Source organism: Nicotiana sylvestris, chromosome 12 (assembly GCF_000393655.2).
Source record: "Nicotiana sylvestris chromosome 12, ASM39365v2, whole genome shotgun sequence".
In the NCBI taxonomy this organism is placed as follows: Eukaryota; Viridiplantae; Streptophyta; class Magnoliopsida; order Solanales; family Solanaceae; genus Nicotiana; species Nicotiana sylvestris.
In genome coordinates, this window is record NC_091068.1 from 162,326,259 (window position 1) to 162,346,283 (window position 20,025).

At 35.2% G+C, this 20,025-nt stretch overlaps 1 protein-coding gene, 1 long non-coding RNA gene and 1 pseudogene across 2 annotated transcripts; 2 read left to right on the top strand and 1 right to left on the bottom strand.

The window, feature by feature from the left end:
* Window positions 1-5,929: 5,929 nt before the first annotated feature.
* On the bottom strand, window positions 5,930-6,904 carry LOC104241053 (uncharacterized). The gene is made up of 3 exons (XR_714615.2): window positions 6,795-6,904; window positions 6,566-6,655; window positions 5,930-6,190 (listed from the first exon to the last, which is right to left on the bottom strand). It is a non-coding gene; the product is annotated as an uncharacterized lncRNA (long non-coding RNA).
* A 2,755-nt stretch (window positions 6,905-9,659) lies between these two features.
* On the top strand, window positions 9,660-11,944 carry LOC104241054 (L-type lectin-domain containing receptor kinase IX.1-like). The gene has a single exon (XM_009795958.2). The coding sequence runs from the start codon at window positions 9,771-9,773 to the stop codon at window positions 11,892-11,894; it is 2,124 nt and encodes a 707-aa protein (XP_009794260.1). The 5' UTR covers window positions 9,660-9,770; the 3' UTR covers window positions 11,895-11,944.
* Window positions 11,945-14,444: 2,500 nt separating this feature from the next.
* On the top strand, window positions 14,445-17,231 carry LOC104241056 (L-type lectin-domain containing receptor kinase IX.1-like; annotated as a pseudogene).
* Window positions 17,232-20,025: the final 2,794 nt, after the last annotated feature.

A 20,025-nucleotide genomic window follows, 5' to 3' on the forward strand; every position in this document is an offset into this window, starting at 1 on the left:
TGACAACAAGCAATAATAACAACAAGATACTAAAAAAATGGAAGCGAATGATAACAAGAAAAATATCAGACTAGCACTAATACTATCGGTATGGGAAAGAAAAAAAAAACCCTTGAGTACCTACTAACCTTCTACCAAATTCTCGACATACACACCCTCCTATCAAGGGTCATGTTCTCGTTAAGTTGAAGCAGCGCCCAATGGCGGAGCGACAATCAACCCCTTTGACGGAAAACTACATTGTATTGCTAGATAATTTTATTTTATTTTATGTATATTTACTATACTTTGAGTCCCCTTGACTTTTCAGTGTATTTAATTTTTTATCTTTTGATACCCCTAAGTAAAAATCCTGACTTCACCACTAGCAGCGTCGAGTCCTGTCTAATTACATCCCCTAATACTTCTTTAACCTAACTCTATACCTTTCCTTATACTCAATAAGGCCAATCTCTCACATCTCCTAATTAGGATATTTGTGCTTCTCCTTATGCCCGAACCATCTTAGCCTCTAGAAATGCCGTGACACTTAAAAAAAGGCGAGAAAAGGATGGACAAAAAAGAGAAAGGATATCAGCAGCTACTTTTCAACAATAGAATGGTAATTTTAAGTACTCTTGTTTAACATCTTAAATGAAAATTCCTGTATTTATCTATATACTCATTCTTTGATCATTAATTGTCAAGTTGACTATGTTTCTAATTAGAAGTTGATTTGATCAATATCCCACGATAGTTACGTTGTGGATCTGTCACTTTATTTCATTCTCTTCAAGAGAGGTTTCTTGAAAGGTTGAAATGCATATAACCAATGAAGAAGCGGGCACGTTTTCATCATTTATTTCAGCATCTAATTTCTTTTTAGTTTTAAATTGTATACACCGTCATTGTAAATAATTTTTTAACTCTATTAGGTTACTCAAATGATATCTACATGTAACTTGTAAGCCTTCATAAAATGTGAGATTCATAAACTTGATACTAAGACATATTACCCACTACAACAAGTAAAGATAATTTAATGATGCAAAAATTTCTTACATGAATAGTGTATAAAACTTAAACTTATTAAGATCTGTATTAGCTCCTGTTTCGCCATAAATTTTAGCTTCATTTTTTCAAAAAAGAATTGAAAACATCGTTTGTTTATGGAATATGATCATGTCTTTGGAAAAAAAATTCAAACTGTTTTAGGGCAGTTTTTGGGTGAAAATTTTTCACTCACAAAACTTCAACTTTTCTTCAAATAAAATACATGTCCAAACACACAACTTCAACTTTCAAAATTTATTTTTCAACACAACTTCAAAAACTCTTTTTTTATTATGAAACAATAAATGAAGAAGAAGAATATTACGGAGAAAGGTAGAGAGAGGGAGAATTCTTATTGATTTGGGATGAATTACAATGGAATAGAACCCTTTATTTATAGGGAGAGGGTGACTTAGCCACCAAGTAATGAACCCTAGAATCTCTCCAAAAATAGACATTCACCATAAATAAAATTCTATTTATAACACTCCCCCTTGAATGTCTATTCAACAGATAATGTGCCTAGTTAAAACCCTAACTAAAATAAAACCCAGTGGAAAAAAAATTCTAGTAAAGGAAAAGAGTACACATATCTAACAATACGCCTTTTGGTTGTCTCGTTAAAAACCTTGTAAGGAAAACCCACTGGGACAAAACCTTGTAAGGAAAAAAGAATGCAACGCGCATTAACTCTCAATGATGAGAGCATCAATTCACATCCTTGAGCCTTCATATTCCAATCTTGTGCACCATCTTCAAGAGATCGTTGGTAGAGATTTGATAAATAAATCAGCCATATTAACTTGAAAGAATATTTTGCACCTTGAAATCATCATTCATGATACAAATATAATGTCTTCATAAATATTGTGGAATGGCTCTTCAATATCTCCATAGAGCTATTCTCGTTATCACATTATCATGCTTATAGCTATAGCAAGATACATTTGTGCATAAATTGCATTGAGGATGTGGTACTTCAAGATCAAGAATTGTATATGCTTTAAGCAATTTAAATCCTTCAGGGATTATCATATAAGTATAGTCAAATAAGACATGTAAATAGACTTTAGATGCATATCAAGTTTTTGTGTTATGCCTAGACATATAAGATAGATAAAGGTGATTGTACACACTTTGACTTTATACTTTCAAGTTTTTGAGCGATATGTCCAAAACTACATGTATTTCATATGAAACCAATTCTATTCGAATTGTTTATTCAGACTTAGGATCCTCATATATATTTAGTGCTATCATAAATGTCGTCGGCGAACATTTTATATCGGTTTCAACCTGCTTATTTTTCATAAAGACATAACATAGAGATCTCTTCATTCATATTTTCAGGTACCTGAATCTCTCCTGAGATTTTATGAAGTGTTATGTCATCTGATCTTCAAGATCATTTGCCTCCTTTATTATGATCATTTTGATCATTTGCTCATCTTCTTTATGAAGAAGTTTATTTGAAACCGATTTGTCTATACGCTTTAAGCGTATCATAGACTTTGTCCTTCTAGGACTTAATATGAGCATTTCCAACGAGAATATAGTTACTTTCTTTGGGTCAACAAATGCGTATGGCATGATTTGCAATATGTTACAAATAAATTATCTTTTTATGAACTTCAAGTTCATATTATCTTATTCGAGGATCTAGATGTACACATGATAATTCATTTCGTGTAACTTTTTTTTCAATTGTTGTATCTTGTCTCCCCCTCATGTTAGAAAACTAACTTGTTTTCTCAACTTTGGGAACCCATCTTTGTGCATTATGGTGTTAATAAAAATATACACCGCACATCAATAATAATAATATGAAATTATTTGATTCCTGACCCTGAACCACTTGTGAGGGGAGAATATAAGATACTTTCGTATATAACGTATATCAAACTGATATAGATAACTTTGTTCTCATAAGCAATAGTTTAACTATTAAGTGGAGGCACTCAATAATTATTTTGCTAAACTAACTGTGATGTAAACCAACTTATCAAGATAAAATGTCTTGAATAGGAAATATGGAAATTATGCTCGAAATTAAATTATTGAGCAAGTTACCTCGCAAACACCGGCTAGGTTGCGGGTTAATAATAATCGCACATGTAACCATCTCATAGATGCATCTTATGTGGTATACATGGCAGGTGAATGGGCCCATATTCACCTTTGATATTTAGGAGAAATTCAAAAATAGCCAGATTTACAACTGGTCGTTCAAAAATAGCCCAGTTTCAAAAGTAATCGAAATTTAGCCACTTTTCATGTAAAGATAAATCTGAGCGAAAACACTGTTCAAAATCCGGAAAATATGCCAGTATATTATGCTCCAACATAAGTATACTTGAACTCCAGCATATTATACGGGAGTTCCAGGATAAGTATGCTGGAACTTTAGCATAATATGATGTGGAGTTCCAACATAAGTACACTAGAACTCCAGCATAATATACTGGAGTTCTAGCAAATATATCGGTCCAGCATAATATACTAGAGTTTTGAGCACCGGTGCTCCAGTCTCCAGTATATTATACGGGAGTCAGCAAAGTATACCAGTCTAACATAATATGTTGGAGTTCATACACAGGTGCATCAAACTCTAGTATATTATGTTGCACCGGTCTCTGTTGCAGCAAAATAGTGGCTATTTTTCATTGACTTGGTAAACGTTGGCTATTTTTGAATGACCAGTCCGAAAACTGGCTATACCGTGCTATTTTTACTTGATATTTCTAGCATTCATGGGACTCAATCCCAATTTTAGTTGGTCTACTAATTAATGAGAACAAGCAACATAAGAGAATCCTTAAAGAACTTTATAGTTCTTTAATATTTACCCATGTGAATTCTCTTTTATTTTTTCCACATCATACTTAAATTAACATGGCTAAACCAATTATGCCAACTGAATAAATATCAATATTAATAAAGTTCAAGTTTACACCATGACGTATGCAAACAATAAACTCTAAGTTTATTCTGATATGGGTTTTTATATCAATAAACTTCTATTTTATTGTGGCATTCTTTTGTTTGTGTAGTACAAACTGGAGAATAAAGCGGGTAATTTTTCACATACATATTACCCCGCTACAACTTGTAGTAATAGAATTATTAAATCTTTCCATTATTTATAGTCTCAATATAATCAACCACTTTCGCGAATACTTTGGAAACTGAATAAGTTTCTTTGAGACTTACTACAACACAATACCTTATTCGTAATCAATTGTGTTTCTCTAAAATAGTATAATTGGCTCTTGCAGAGTTCTCAATTAATTTTGTAGTACCACATATTCAGCAACATCCATATGGTGAATATATCTTTTAAAGAGAAAGTTATACCATTATGGTTATGGTCAAAATTATATGTAAGATCTGTTTCTTGCAATACTGTTGTACTTTAATAATCACATTGCAAAAATATTTTGGCCTACAACAGGTATGTGGGTAGCGATCATTCATGCCATAATAATGATATTATTTTCTTATTTCATCCCAAACCTCCCTCTAGAGGTGAGTGTGGTATATTCACTACCACTAGCATGTTCATATTCTTCCAATAATGAATATGTATCATAAATCAAATGTTGTCACATTCACATCATGAATGGATCATAATCATCTATATGTGCTTTACAAAATCTCATGTCAAATCGATGACAAATATTACTTTCACAGAGTGAACGATTATTTTGAGAATCCTTATCATTCTCATTACCACAATGAGACGATTATAATTTCGTCTATTGTCACGTCCACATCCATTGATACCTTTATGGTAATAATTTTGTCTTCTTTCAGACGTATCATATATTGCTATCACATTCTTTTAAGGGAATGAGAATGAAGCAAATTCAATGGGACGAGTTTTTACTTCTTTGCCCACAATCATACATGAATTTGATCATGGCAAGATAGAGAAATTTTACCACTTCGAGTGGTTATAATTTCTTACAAACTCTATTCGAGTTATAATCAAAGTTTATTGTCTTTGCTAGTATTTAAAATTAAATTATAGAATTCAAGAATTTAAAAGAGAGAAATAAAATAAAATAAAATACTTACGTTAAATCCAGAATTTAATCATGAAGGAAGTTCATGGAATAATTGACAATCATTATGCTCAATCCCAAAGCTTCTACTCAATAGGTTAGAGTCTCATGCTGATAACGTTAAATAAAAAAATTAAATAAGAAGAACAATATTGCAAAGAAAGAGAGAGTAATTCTTATTGAATTTTGGGATAAATTACAATAGAATAGAACCCTTTATTTATAGGGAGAGGGTGACTTAGCCACCAAGTAATGAACCCTAGAATATCTCTAAATATAGACATTCCCCATAAATAAAATTCTATTTATAACATTTTTTAAATTTCAATCAAATTTATGTGCAAACTCTAGCTTAGTATCTGATCCCGATTTGGTCTCCGATGCAATCAAAATCTGCAAGTATTTGGCACCATTAGGGCCGTACACTTTAATAGTGCTTTCTGAAAAGACCATTTTCGGTGCAGAAAATTATGGAGATGACGAGGATCCAAATATAAAAAAAAAGGTGTTTTTTTCCCTCTTGCCTAACGAATATAGCAGGATTTATAGTGCTTGTGGAAAGCATTCGGAATAACTTTTTTTTAAAAAACAAACATTAAGAAAACTTATTTATTAGAGGACATAAATCCTAACTTAGGGGTTGTTTGCTTACGTATGGGATAACTATTTCGAAATAAAATATGAAATTATTTTATCTCGCATTTGACAAAAAGTGAGATTATCTACCCCATATAAAAATAGAGATAATCGCTTTTATGTATTCTTTTCTATCACATGCTGATAACCAAACAATCCCTTAAAGCTTAGATGAGGGGCGAACAGTTTCACTCCTTTTTTTCGCTAATAAAGATACGAATATATTAAAATTTAAATAATAATATTATTACAAAGTGAAACCATTCGTGCTACAGTAGTGTTTGAATGGTCCTTATTGGAAGCAATTAAAACAAAGGGTGGGGAGACATAAATGTATTGGACTCCACTACAATTGGCCTTCAGAAGGAGTTAAGGTCATGCTATGTTTAGCCAGTGCGTCTGCTATACCATTTGCCTTATGATCAATTGTGATTGTTTGCAATTGGCGTAGTAGTAGCCTGCAATCAAACATAAGATGTGAGTAAGCATCATTCCCATTATGGATCATGGAGATGAGTACATGGGAGTCTGTTTCAATCTATAAGGGAAGAAAGATTAAGTCTTTAGCAATCTGGAGACCTAAGAGTAGGGGCGCGTAGTTCAGCTTCTAAAACAGTAGAGCAGTTAATTGGCATCACTACAAGAAAACAAGGTTATGACGACAAATGTCGCTGTTGATCGCATAAATGTCACAAAATCGTTAAATGACATTTATTTTACATATAAAATAACTGTCGGAAATTTTCCGACATTTAAATTAGTGTCGGCGAATAATTAGTGAATATTTATGAAACCACATCTTCCATAATAATCGAACTTCGCATCATATTTACCGGAAAACGTAACATCAAAAGGGGCAATTGATCGGCTAGAAGAGGCCTTCATTGAAACAGATCGTCACCCAGGTTCCACAACCTATGTCACTGATCTATAAATCAAAACTTGTTGAACTTGTAACTGGTTAAAACATAGACGAATGAAAAGATAAATAATATAATACTCCTCTCTTGAGAAAAAAAAGGACAGCTTAGAAGTTGACAATAACCCTAAAATTCATAATACCTTGTTGATGTCCTTTCCCAATTCCATATTTTCTTGACTTTGCAGATGGAAATCTGGACTTTCCCTTGGAATCCAAGAATCATCATGAGAAAGGGTTGAGGAAAGGTAAGAGGCGGTTAGGGTTTTGAGAGAAAAGAGTTAAAGTGAGGTCTTAGTTAAGAGTTCCTGATTTATTTTTCAGTAATAGTCTTAAAATATCCTTAATATCTGTCTATCAAGCTTAAGTTACATGCAGTAAAATTTTCTTTTTAGTTCTAAATGTCACTAAATTCTTCTTTATTGTGATTTATAATCAAAAGTCTGTCATTATTGTTTTTTACACTATTCTGTCATCATCGTTAAATGACAATACTTTAAATCACTTTTTCGTCGACATTTACTATCACTAATTAAATATATAGAATGACTTATTTTCTTCTATAAAGAAAGATTTAGCAATTAAAAAAAATAATAAATTTTCCAACATTATATGTAATATTGGTAGTTATCTACTAATAATATGATATTTAAATAATAGTCATAATTTTTTGATATTTTGCATCAAATGTCTTTGTTTTTACGAAATTTCTATATCAAATGTCATTATTATTACGACATTTTTGTATCAAATATCATTGTTTTTACGATATTTTTGTATTAAATGTCGTTGTTTTTATGACATTATTTCATAAATGTCATTAAGTAATTTTTTCCCTGACATTTGTCTTAAATGTCACTAAATAAATGTCGCCATATCCTAACTTTCTTGTAGTGCATAGTGAATCCTCTCATCCATTGTCCACGATGGTTACTGATGATTCCTCTAGCAGAAGCGCGTCGCGTTCAAGGATTGAAGGAACTGTCAGTGTTAAGTTTGAAGAAGGGAGTGGCCAGGGGGGTGCCATTTGATGTGTTGGACATGGGGTAGGAGGAGCTGTTGGTGGGATGGGAGATAGGAAAAATTTGATAACGTGGAATAAGATAGTTGGGGGTGCAATGGGTGGTGTAGGTTGTTAAAAAGGTTCTCATTTCTGATTTTTCAAATATGCGAAAGGATAAAAGGAACCAGGAGCGATGCAGGAACATTAATACCTTGATAGGTAAAAGATTCCCATGGGGTGGCGCAATGAAGTTTTAGCCGGGCTGGGAAATGAAGAGTCGGTGTGGGGATATTGAAGAATGACCAAATGTGGTGCACATTTGGGCAATGGAAGAATATGTGTGACATTATTTCTGGGAGTGGACAGGAAAAGCAGTTTGGTGTTGGAATAATGTTAATGTTGGCTAGATAGGATGCTGTGGGGAGACGTTGTAGTAGAAGAAGCCAAAGGAAAGTTTTGAGTTTTGGGAAAATGTTTAACTTCCAAATTCGGTGTAAGTCCGGTGTGGCCGGTTGGTCAGGGAAGGCGTTGAGGAGATAGAGGTTATATGCCGATGTAGTGGAGAAGCCTTTGTGGGAGAAAAAACCCAGGATAGGGTATCATTGCAGTGATTGGATTGGGGAAAGTATGTATTACGGATTAGGTGTACCCCAAAAGAAGTTTCACTCATTTACAATTGAAGAGTTGATTCTTACAAGATCATATACTGATAACTATCCAGAAATATATTAAACTAAATCTAATAGCATAATTAAATGAGGGTATTCCTCTTTTACAATGTGAGCTTTCAGAAAAGGATCTAACAATAAGCTACTGTTTGGAAAAAGATTTGGTTGAAACTTGAAAAAATAATTTTTGAAGTTGTGTTAAAAAATAATTTTTGAAAGTTGAAGTTGTGTTTGAACATGCATTTTATTTGAAAAAAAGTTTAAGTTTTGTGAGTGGAAGAAAAAATTCACCTAAAAAATATCTTAAATCAATTTTTCAAAACTCTGAAAAAAAAATTGGCTAAATATAGGGGACAATTATAATGATTCCGGATTGTCATCCCGGTCCCAAACACATTATTTTGACCATGCGTGTTGCTCAATCACGCAGAGATTGATATCCACATCAGACAAAATATGGCACGTAATTTATTATTACAAAAAAATTTATTTTTTCGACAGAAACTATTTTTTTTTTTTTTTTTAAAAAAAACCCTGAAATTCACTCCATTTTCTCTTTCCTCCTCCCTCTTCATCTTTTTCATTTCTTTCTCTTCCACCCAACCCCCATCGCCGCTACCCTCCAGCCTCCACCAATTGTTTCTCTTTCAAGAAACTGTGTGTTTAGCTTGAGGATTACTAAAACTCAATAAGCAATTTATGATTTAGACACAAGAGACTCGTTTGGGTAAAATTATAAAAGAAGCATTGCAAGCGACACTTGTCTTTCAAATTTTGAAGAAAAAAATGATGTTTAAGACTCAAAGCAATTGATATTTTGTCCACCTTGGCTATCAAGTTGACACGTATAAATGGTACATTTTGATAACTATAAGTGTCTGGATGAAATTCTATAGAGTATAGGGACCGAAATGACAAACCAAAACAAGTATAAAAGTCTACGAGGCTATTCAGCCAAAAAAAATTCAAAAACTGATCATACTCCATAAACAAATAATGTTTTCAATTTTTTTTAAAAAAGGTAGCCAAAATCTATGGTCAAACGGGAGCTTAAGACCAATGTATTTGTACAAAATGGAAGTCTTTATGCCAACGGTCAACTAATTACACTTTTTGACTGTCTTCAGCGCGGACAATTTCAATCTCTTTTGTCTAGATTAGTTACAAACCATTTTTTTTAGTAATTTAAATTTAAGAACTTTCTCTAAGAAGCAAGTGGAGTCAAATATAAGGACATTTCAACTATCCCGTGTACAAAAATTTAATACTCCCAGCTTTCATATGAGCTGTTGGGCATGAAAATATTTTAATTATATGTTCGTAAGACTTGACCAAGTCATTTCTCTGCGCTTAGAAAAGATAAGAAAATGTCAGCAATTTGCAGTAGGCATATAGATATGATCATTTTCAGTTGTCTAACATTAATCTGATAAACATATCATCCAACTATGGTTGTTTTTGCCTCTTTATCTGCTCTCAAATACTACCTTGTTTTTCTTCTTATCATAATCCCTTTTGTCACTTCATTATCCTTCAATTTTGACAGTTTTAATCCCAATGGTCAGAATGTAACATATGAGGAAGATGCTTTTTCAGCAAATGGAGTAATTCAACTCACCAAAAACCAGCTTGATCGTGGTTCAGGCGTCAGCATAGGTCGAGCCACATATTTCAAGACACTGCATCTTTGGGACAAGGCCTCTGGAAATCTTACAGATTTCACGACTCACTTCTCCTTTAGCATCAATTCACAGGGCAGAACAGCTTATGGTGATGGTCTTGCCTTCTTCCTCGCGCCTGCAGGTTCAAGAATTCCTGAAAACACAACCATAGGTGGCAGCCTTGGCCTTACAATTGATACTCAGCAACTTAATACATCGAATAATCATTTTGTTGCTGTGGAGTTTGACACCTTTAAGAACTGGTATGATCCACAGGGTGATCATGTAGGTATCGATATCAACTCTATGCAATCTGTTGTTAATTCGACCTGGCTTAGTAGCATTCCAAATGGTAATAGAACTGATGCCTGGATTAGCTATAACTCAACCTCGAAAAATCTTACTGTTGTCTTCACTGGTTTCAGAGCTAATTCCACTGTCACTGTCCAGCAAAGCCTTTCTCACAATCTTGATCTGAGGGAATATTTGCCAGAACGGGTCACTTTTGGCTTCACAGGTGCAACAGGAGGCCTCTTTGCATTACAAAGCATCTCCTCTTGGAATTTTACTTCTTCTTTAGAAATTAATGACAATATAACAGATCCAGGGGTAGCCTTACCAATCCCAAAGCCAGAGGAGACTCCAAGCAAAAGTAAGTTAGGACTTGTGATTGGATTGGTTTCTGGTGGTTGTGTTTTGGTTGCAGTATCTGTTTTGGTGTTGTTTGTATTTTGGAGAAAGAGGAAGTTGAGAGAAGATGAAGATGCAGATGATGATGATAGCTTTGATAGTTCCATGGCTGATGAATTTGAAAGAAGTACAGGACCGAAGAAGTTCCTCTACGGTGAGTTGGCTAGATGTACAAATAACTTTGCGCAGGAAGAGAAGCTTGGGGAAGGTGGATTCGGGGGTGTTTATAAAGGATATCTCAAGGAACCCAATTCCTATGTTGCTGTTAAAAGGGTTTCAAGGGGGTCAAGGCAAGGAATAAAAGAGTTCGCATCAGAAGTGAGGATCATTAGCCGGTTAAGACATAGACATTTGGTGCAACTCATTGGCTGGTGCCAGGAGAAAAGAGAACTTCTACTTGTTTATGAGTTTATGCCTAATGGAAGTCTTGATTTCCATCTTTTCAAGGGAAAAAGCCATTTGACATGGCCAATAAGATACAAGATTGCTCAAGGCTTGGCCTCGGCCTTGCTATATCTACACGAAGAATGGGAGCAATGTGTGGTGCACAGGGACATAAAGTCAAGCAATATTATGTTGGATTCTAATTTCAATGCCAAACTTGGGGATTTTGGTTTAGCTAGACTAGTTGACCATGAAAAGGGATCCCAAACAACAGTTTTGGCAGGTACAATGGGCTACATGGCCCCCGAATGTGCCACCACTGGGAAAGCTAGCAAGGAAACAGATGTCTATAGCTTTGGTATCGTCGCCTTAGAAATAGCTTGTGGAAGAAGACCTATTGACCGTAAAGCTGAATCAGAACGTCAAGTAAACATTGTTGAGTGGGTTTGGAGCCTTTATAGGATGGGAAATCTTAACGAAGCAGCTGATCCTAAACTCTCATTAGAGTTCAATGAAATGGAGATGAAGCACTTGTTAATTGTTGGTTTATGGTGTGCTCATCCAGATAGCAATTGTAGGCCTTCTATTAGGCAAGCAATTCATGTTCTTAATTTTGAAGCTCCATTGCCCACCCTCCCTCCAAACATGCCTGTTCCAACATATTGCAGTCCATCACAACATTTATCAAGTGCTTCATTTTCATCACCATATGACACCAACGGATCTCGGATTACTGAAATACAGTATTCAGTGAACAGAGACTACACTGATTCTTCAAATAACACAGCAGCTTCCGCAACATCTTCACCTTCAGCATCACTTCTATTCTCACGTTGATATTGTCTTATAAGGATATTTGTCTATAAAACCTTGCATTCAATCTTTCACTAGCTGTCTCCAACTTTTGCTCTTCTTACTCTTTATTGTTTCTCTTTTTATGAATGTAAAATTGAATGAATCAACAATTCTTGTTCAAAGTTTCCATTAAAAAGTGAAAATACTATGTTCTTAAAGAAATGTCTCACTTGCGATCAATGGATGTATTCTAACTTTGATTAGAAGTTGAATTGGAGGGAGGAAAGAATCTTTCATTAATTTTTCCTTCATTTTAAACTGATCCACTTTAGAAGAATTTTGAACTGAGCTTGTACTAAGTATATTATTCACCAAAATGTTGATAGACATGGACTGTAGCTTAATTGCAGTCTGGACAGGCCAAGATATTTGATTTCTCTACTTGTGTACTCTATCATTTATTTCCTCGCTCGCCGATAGAATAGATTTAATGAGTAATAACATTAAGTATTTGAAAAAAGTGGAATCCTTTAACACCAGGAGAGAATTGAAAGACACAGTGACAAAGTTCAGCAAAATGGGAAAGATGACTTGAATGAAGAGACAAAATCTCTAGCTGGGAAAGGCTCCTAATGCTCTCAGGCAATTGAACTGATTTCGACCGAGATATATCTCTCAGATGTGGAAAATTTGCAAAATCAGAGAATATATGGCCCAGAAATCTGGTTCATTGAAAGGCCTAAATAAACGGGGCTAGAATGCTGACTGCAACATTCTACACTGAAGCCACTCAGTTAATTACTTTCAGTGTCAATTCAGTCGGAGCTAAAAATCATGAAATATCAGGAAACAGACCACTTATCTTATTTCCAACCTAAAACAAGATATACCAAAATGATGTCACGTCTCCAAAAGCATCGGGTATGTCACTTTGCAGATTGTAATTATGCTGAAGCTCTACATGAGTAAGTCTGCTACTGAATTAAACACCCAAGTATATACTGAAGAAGGCGACAGATAATGAAGGACATATCAAGGCTAGAAAAGGGATGCCAAAGAATTGGCTGAGGAAAATGGAGAAGCAAGAGAACAAATTGGTTGCTTTTTTTGAGATCAACATTATAAGTCAGGTCAAGGCATCTCAATGAAGGAAGATAGATCCAATCAAGCTAGAGAAATTGCAACTGTGAAAGGTTCCGAATCTGATGAGTAATCAGACCAGAGAAATTAGCATAAGAAAGATTAAGATACTTTTAACTTGACGTGATGAAGAGAGTCTGCCATAATCGTCAAGTATGTCTTTCAGATGAAGTAGAGCTTGTCTTTCTTTATCCATGCACTTGAAACTTGAAATTTTTTAATAATATAAATATAAAAACTGTAAGTTTTGGGACCTATAACATTATTAGTCTAAACCAACAACAACAACAAACGTAGTGAGACTCTACTTGGAGAGGGTAAGATGTACGCAGACCTTACTCCTACCTTGTGAAGGTAGATAGGTTATTTAAGATAAGACACTCGGCACAATAGAATATGAGAAAGAAGCAATAACAGCAAGCAGTACTTTTTTAGTCTAAACCAAATGCTTTAATTAATGGTCTTATCATTTAGCCGGCCATGAGTTAAAACAATGTAAAAAGCATACAAAATAGAAGTCTTTAATATGTCAATGGTCAACTACTTTTGCTTTTTGACTGTTGTCGGGACTGAAACAAGTCAAGTGAACAATTTCCATCTCTTCTATCTAAAGACTAGAATAGGTTAAACATTTCTTAGGTCTACATATTTTTCAACCTGGTCTTTGCTAGTCTATTTTTTTCTTTTCAGGACAGTGAATAGTAGTACTTTAATTTACATTAATTTGTTGTACCGAAACAAAATTTAAGAACTGCAAATTCTGAACATTTCTAGCATTTCAAGAGTGGTGGTATTCTCCACCTTAACGATTTGTTTAGCTTCCATTTTCTTGTTGTATTTTTTAGACAGAGACAACATCTAATTGCTGCATTGCATAGTTCAGAGTGGAATTAGATTGGGGGGAATGTCTTAATTTTTATCTTTATAAGCTTCTTAAAAGGGAACAAAACAGAACCTTCTCAAATAAAAGGGAACGGAATGTGAGATTCCGACTGCCACAACAGTATAAGTTCAACATACAAACTGTACTAGCAATTATCACTAAATGTAGGTTCTGCTAAAACATGTAATCTTACTGTATTCCTCCCACTGAAGTTCAAAATTTCTCATTTCCTTTGGAGTAAATTAGGAAAGGTGTGGGGGTAGTGGGGTAAGTCAATTATAATTCACCTGTGAAAAGAAAGGGAATAAATAATGCTTCTTGCTTCCTGTAAGAGGGAAAGAAAGTCAGTGTTAGGACCTTTTCAACTACCCTGTGTTTAAAAATTTACTAGCTTTGATATGATCTGTTTGAAATGAATACATCTCAATAAATTTATGGATGCAAAACTTGACGAAATCATTAGTTTTGCACTTGAAAAGATGAGAAAATGAGAAGGATCTACCATAGGCATATAGATAGATGATTATCTTCAGTTGTCTAAAAAACTGTAATAAATATTATGTCCAACTATGGGTGCTTTTGCATATCTATTTGCTCTCAAATTCCTTATCTTTCCCCTTATGGTAATCCCTTTTGCCACTTCACAGTCCTTCAGTTTTAATCACTTTACTTCCAATATTGATCAAAATATTACAACAAACCCAGTGTAATCATACAAGTGGGGTCTGGGGAGGGTAGTGTGTACGCAGACCTTACTCCTATCTTTAAGAAGGCAGAGACTGTTTCTGGAAGACCCTCGGCTTAGGAAAAATAAAAGGAAAGGAAACAACAAGCACACCAATTAGAAAATTGAAACAAAAATACAAAACTAAATACACTAGGTACTGTAATCAGAAAGCCGATACGAAAGCAACAACAAGTAATCACAGAAGTCAAGAGACACAAAAATACATAAATAACACTAAATCATGTAACTAAAGCTACTGTTACAAACAAGGACAACGCTCGGCTACCTTTCCTAACCATTCACCTTTTATTTTTAACCTCCACACCTTCCTATCCATGTTCATGTCCTCAGTAAGCTAGAGCAACACCATATCTTGCCTAATCACCTCTCCCCACTACTTCTTCGGCCTACCTCTACCTCTCCTTAGGCCTTCTAGGGCCAACCTCTCATACCTCCTCACCGGAGCATATGTGTCTCTCTTCTTCATATGCCCGAACCATCTAAGTCTCGCCTCCCGCATCTTGTTCTCCACAGAGGTCATGTCCACCTTGTCCCGAATAACTTCATTTCTAATTCTATCCAACCTGGTATGCCCGCACATCCATCTCAACATCCTCATTTCAGCCACCTTCATCTTTTGGACAAGGGAGTTCTTGATTGGCCAACACTCCACCCCATACAACATAGTCGGTCTAACCACGGCTCTGTAGAACTTACCTTTAAGTTATGATGGCACATAATGCTTATCCGGAAAATGGTGCAATTCAACTTACCACGTACTTGCTCAATCGTGATATAAATTCTAGCATAGGTCGAGCCACATATTCGAAACCACTGCATTTTTGGGACAAGGCCTCTGGAAATGTCACAGATTTCACTAATCACTTCTCCTGTAGCATCAATTCATAGGGAAGAACAAGTTATAGTGATGGTCTTGCCTTCTTCCTTGCACCTGCAGGTTCAAGAATTCTTTATGACAGTGCAGGTGACAACCTTGGCCTTTCTACGATAAGTCAGCAACTGAATACATCGAATAATCATTTTGTTGCGTGGAGTTTGACACCTTTCAGAATGTCGAGTACGACCCTATGGATGATCACGTAGGTATTAATATCAAGTCTATGCAATCTGTTGTTAATGTAACCTGGTTTAGTAGCATTCCAGCTGGTAAGAAAACTGATGTCTGGATTAACTATAATTCAACATCAGAAAATCTTACTGTTGTCTTCACTGGTTTCAAAGATAATTCTACTGTCACTGTCATGCAGAGCCTATCTTACAATCTTGATCTGAGGGAATATTTGCCAGAATGGGTCACTTTTGGCTTCACAGGTGCAACAAGAGACTTCTTTGCAGTAAGAAGTATCTGTTCTTGGAATTTTTCTGCTTCTTTAGAAGATAATGACAGCTACAGATCCATGGGTAGACCTACCAAACCCCAAGCCAAAGCATGCACAAAGAAAAAACAAGTTAAGACTTGTGGTTGGATTAGTTTCTGGCGGTTGTCTTTTAGTTGCAGTATGTATCTTGATGTGATTTGTATTTTGGAGAAAGAAAAAGGTGATAGAAGGTGAAGGTAATGATATCTTTAATGGTTAAATGACTGTTGAATTTGAAAGAAGCACAGGACCAAAAAATTTCCGTTATATTGAGTTGGCTAGATGTACGAATAACTTTGTGCAGGAAAAAAGTTCGGGGAGGGTGGATTAGGGGATGTTTATAAAGGACAGCTCAGGGAATTGAATTCCTATATTGCTGTTAAGAGGGTTTCAAGGGAGTCAAAGCAAGGAATAAAAGAATATGCATCAGAAGTGAGGATCATCAGCCGGTAAAGACAGACATCTGGTGCAACTCATTGGCTGGTGCCATGAGAAAAGAGAACTTCTACTTGTCTATGAATTTATGCCTAATGGGAGCTTAGATTCCTTTCTTTTCAAAGGAAAACGCCATTTGACATGACCACTATACAAGATTGCTCAAGGCTTGGCCTCTGGATTGCTATATCCACACGAAGGATGAAAATAATATGTGCTGCATAGGGGCATAAAGTCAAGTAATGTTGTGTTGGATTCCAACTTCAATGCCAAACTTGGGGATTTTGGGTTAGCTAGACTGGTTGACCATGAAAAGGGATCCCAAACAACAGTTTTGGCTGGTACTATGGGCTACATGGCCCCCGAATGTCACATCACTGGCAAAGCTAGCAAGGAAGCATATGTCTATAGTTTTGGTGTTGTAGCATTAGAAAAAGCTAGTGGAAGAAAACCTATTGAGACATTGTTAATTGGGTTTGGAGACTTTATGGGATGGGAAATTTTCATGAAGCAGTTGACCCTAAACTATCATCAGAGTTCAATGAGCAGGAGATGGAGCACTTGCTAATTTTGGCTTATGGTGTGCTCATCCGGAAAGCAATTGCAGGCCTTCTTTTAGGCAAGCAATTCATGTCCTTAATTTTGAAGCTCCATTGCCCGTGCTCCCTCCAAACATGCTTGTGCCAACATATTGCTATCCTTCACAACTTCTATATTATCAAAATGTTGTACTAATTAAACTATTATATTATGTTATTTATCAAAATGTTGATAGACATGATCAGTATTTTAATTGCAGTCTGGACAGGAGATGAAATTTGATGACATAGATATATACAAACACTGGAATCCTCTAAAACTAACTATATTTGAAAACCAATCAAATAAAAACCTGCTTAATCAATTGGCTAGTACACATTGTAGAGTATCTACTCCGAAGTCTTAACATGGATATATCTGTCTCTTCCTATCTTTTGCAGCTATGTCTTGAGAATGGATAGGAACAACATCCAAGTCTGGAGCAAGTCTGAGGATCCAAAATAAACACTTGTAATCTTGGCCTCTCAGTTCCTGCAGTTTATTTTATTAGCTACCAAGCAAAGAGAAGAAAATCTGCCCCATTAACAGGATAGCGAGGAAAGAATAACACGTATAGATACCAAATAGACACAATTGATTCGGTAGACAAGTGAGACAAATCAAGTACTCTATTGATATATTGTGACACTCTCTCCCTTTTAGTCCATCCCGTAAAGATTGACATACTTTTATATTTGGAAACTATTTAACATTGATCCTTATTTTACTCTTACTGGTATCGCTTGTTCGCACCCCACATGATATAAAAACTGATTGATTTATTTCAAAGCGAAAGTAATTTTGGCACAAGTCACTTGTTCATTTATTGCTTTAGTCTCTCACCTATGCACGTACACCGAATTTCATCAGAAGCGCGCCAAGGAGAGAAAAATCAGGAGTAATAAATACCAAAAAGTTATAAAGGAACTGAAATCATGTTACCATTTCACACCATGTTGGTAAGCAGGCTTTTCCCAATGTTACAGTAACCTGGCCACAGTCTTGACGAGTTTACTACCACTTCAAGCAAGAAAACTGAGGACAGAGATTTCTAAAAGGTGGTGGTCTCTACTTCTTTTGGCATTTCGGGGGGGGGGGGGAGGGGAATGTACTCTTTCTCCCAAACCAACAGAGACAAACACACTTCAGCATGCCAAATAAAATAAAAGGAACAATTAAACAAGACGAAAGAAGAACTTTAGAAAAGTGAGCAAATCAGAGTCATCATTCTCACCTTTACATGAATTGCCAACAATTCCTACACAATGGTTTGGCAATGAAGGGACTAACCTCTTTCCTATATTTACGCTATGCACCAACTGGAACGATCTTCTCCCATTCCCTGAAGCAGCCATGGCACATTTCCAGATCACAGCTGATATCACTTCAACAAAATTAGGCACTTGTACAAAATTACTGCCATTCTTAGCCTTGAGCGATGCTATAGTAAAATCATCGAAGGCAAACTTTTTATTGACATTTTGTTCATCATATTCGATTTTGATTATTTCTGACATCATAGACTGCACAATGTGGCACAATCAGCAACTTTGTGAGTGATATAATATAAGGCCGAATCAGGCAGTAACGACGACACCTCTTCATCAGTACTTGGGAAGAACTTTTTACTGACATCTGCAAGCTTTCTAAGAACATCTTCCAACCGATAGTTATGAGCAACAGCCTCGTAAAAGACAACTGAGTTGTCCTAAAGCTTTTTGTAGTAGAAAAAGAGAACCCATTTGGGGAAAATAATGGTGAACCAATGTACAGTCTGTGAGTACGAGTGTTGGAGATCTTGGTTTTGGCTTTCTCTTTTATGATTCTTGAAATAACTGAGGAACAAATCAATATGAAGATCTGGAAGACATTCATTTTGGTCCTTGAAGTGTTTAAATGTTTCATATTTGAAGTCTTCGCATACATCGCATAAAATATATGCGACTTATATTTATTATGATTCCCCCTCCCCCCAACCCCCCCACCTTTTAAAATTTTCCCTTTTCTCCATTTCTGTTTTTGGACTTTTCTGAACCTATAATTTTTCTTCTCAAACTTCATTTATAATTCTATAACTGAGAATGACTTATTAAAAAGAGTTTCTCCTCTAATGGTGTAACTCCTTATATAACAAATGATATATCAATTTCTTTAATGAATATAAATATTTATTAATGTTTTTTGATGTATATATATATGCAATAATGCTTTATCCATCGAAATTTTTAGGCCTTTATAGTGAATATCGTGACTGTGATATCCTAAGGCCATTTGTCGCCCCTCTGTTTGGTCACCTCCACCTGCACCACTAATCCTGAAAAGTATAGACAATGAATTAGGTACATAGAGATTAATGTTATAAAATAAAATCAATTTAGTAAAACATGAACAAGAAATAAAAGCAATTTAATAAAACATGAACAAAAATAAAGATAGAGAAAAGGAAGAGATTTTCTTCTTCAATTGTGTGTATTTTCCTATCTATTACAAGGCCTTTATATAGGCATAAAAAGTGAAGAAAATATGTCATGGAATATGTCATTGAACATACAAAATATGTCATTAAGCATTTGAGATGAAAATCATGGAAGAAGAGTAGACATCCACCATAATGTGATATTTATCATAACACTCCCTCTTGGATGTCCATAGATAATGTGTCTCGTTAAAACCTTACTAAGAAAAAACCCTGTAAGGAAAAAATCTTAGTGAAGGAAAAAGAGTACACATATCTGTAATACGCTTTATTTGTTGCCTCGTTAAAAACCTTACCAGTAAAACTCAGTGGGACAAAACCTAGGCTAAGGGAAAAAGAGTACAGCGCGTATCTTACTCCCCCTCATGAAAATATCACTTTATTTCCTGAAGACGACACATTCCAATCTTCTGTCTCAACTTCTCAAATATTGAGGTTGGTAATGCCTTAGTGAACAGATCAGCCAAATTTTCACATGAACGAATCTGTTGAACATTAATTTCACCATTTTGTTGAAGATCATGCGTAAAAAAGAACTTTGGTGAAATGTGCTT

Coding starts and splice junctions, on each gene's coding strand:
- LOC104241054 (XM_009795958.2), top strand. CDS start 9,771: ATGGTTGTTTTTGCCTCTTTATCTGCTCTCAAATACTACCTTGTTTTT.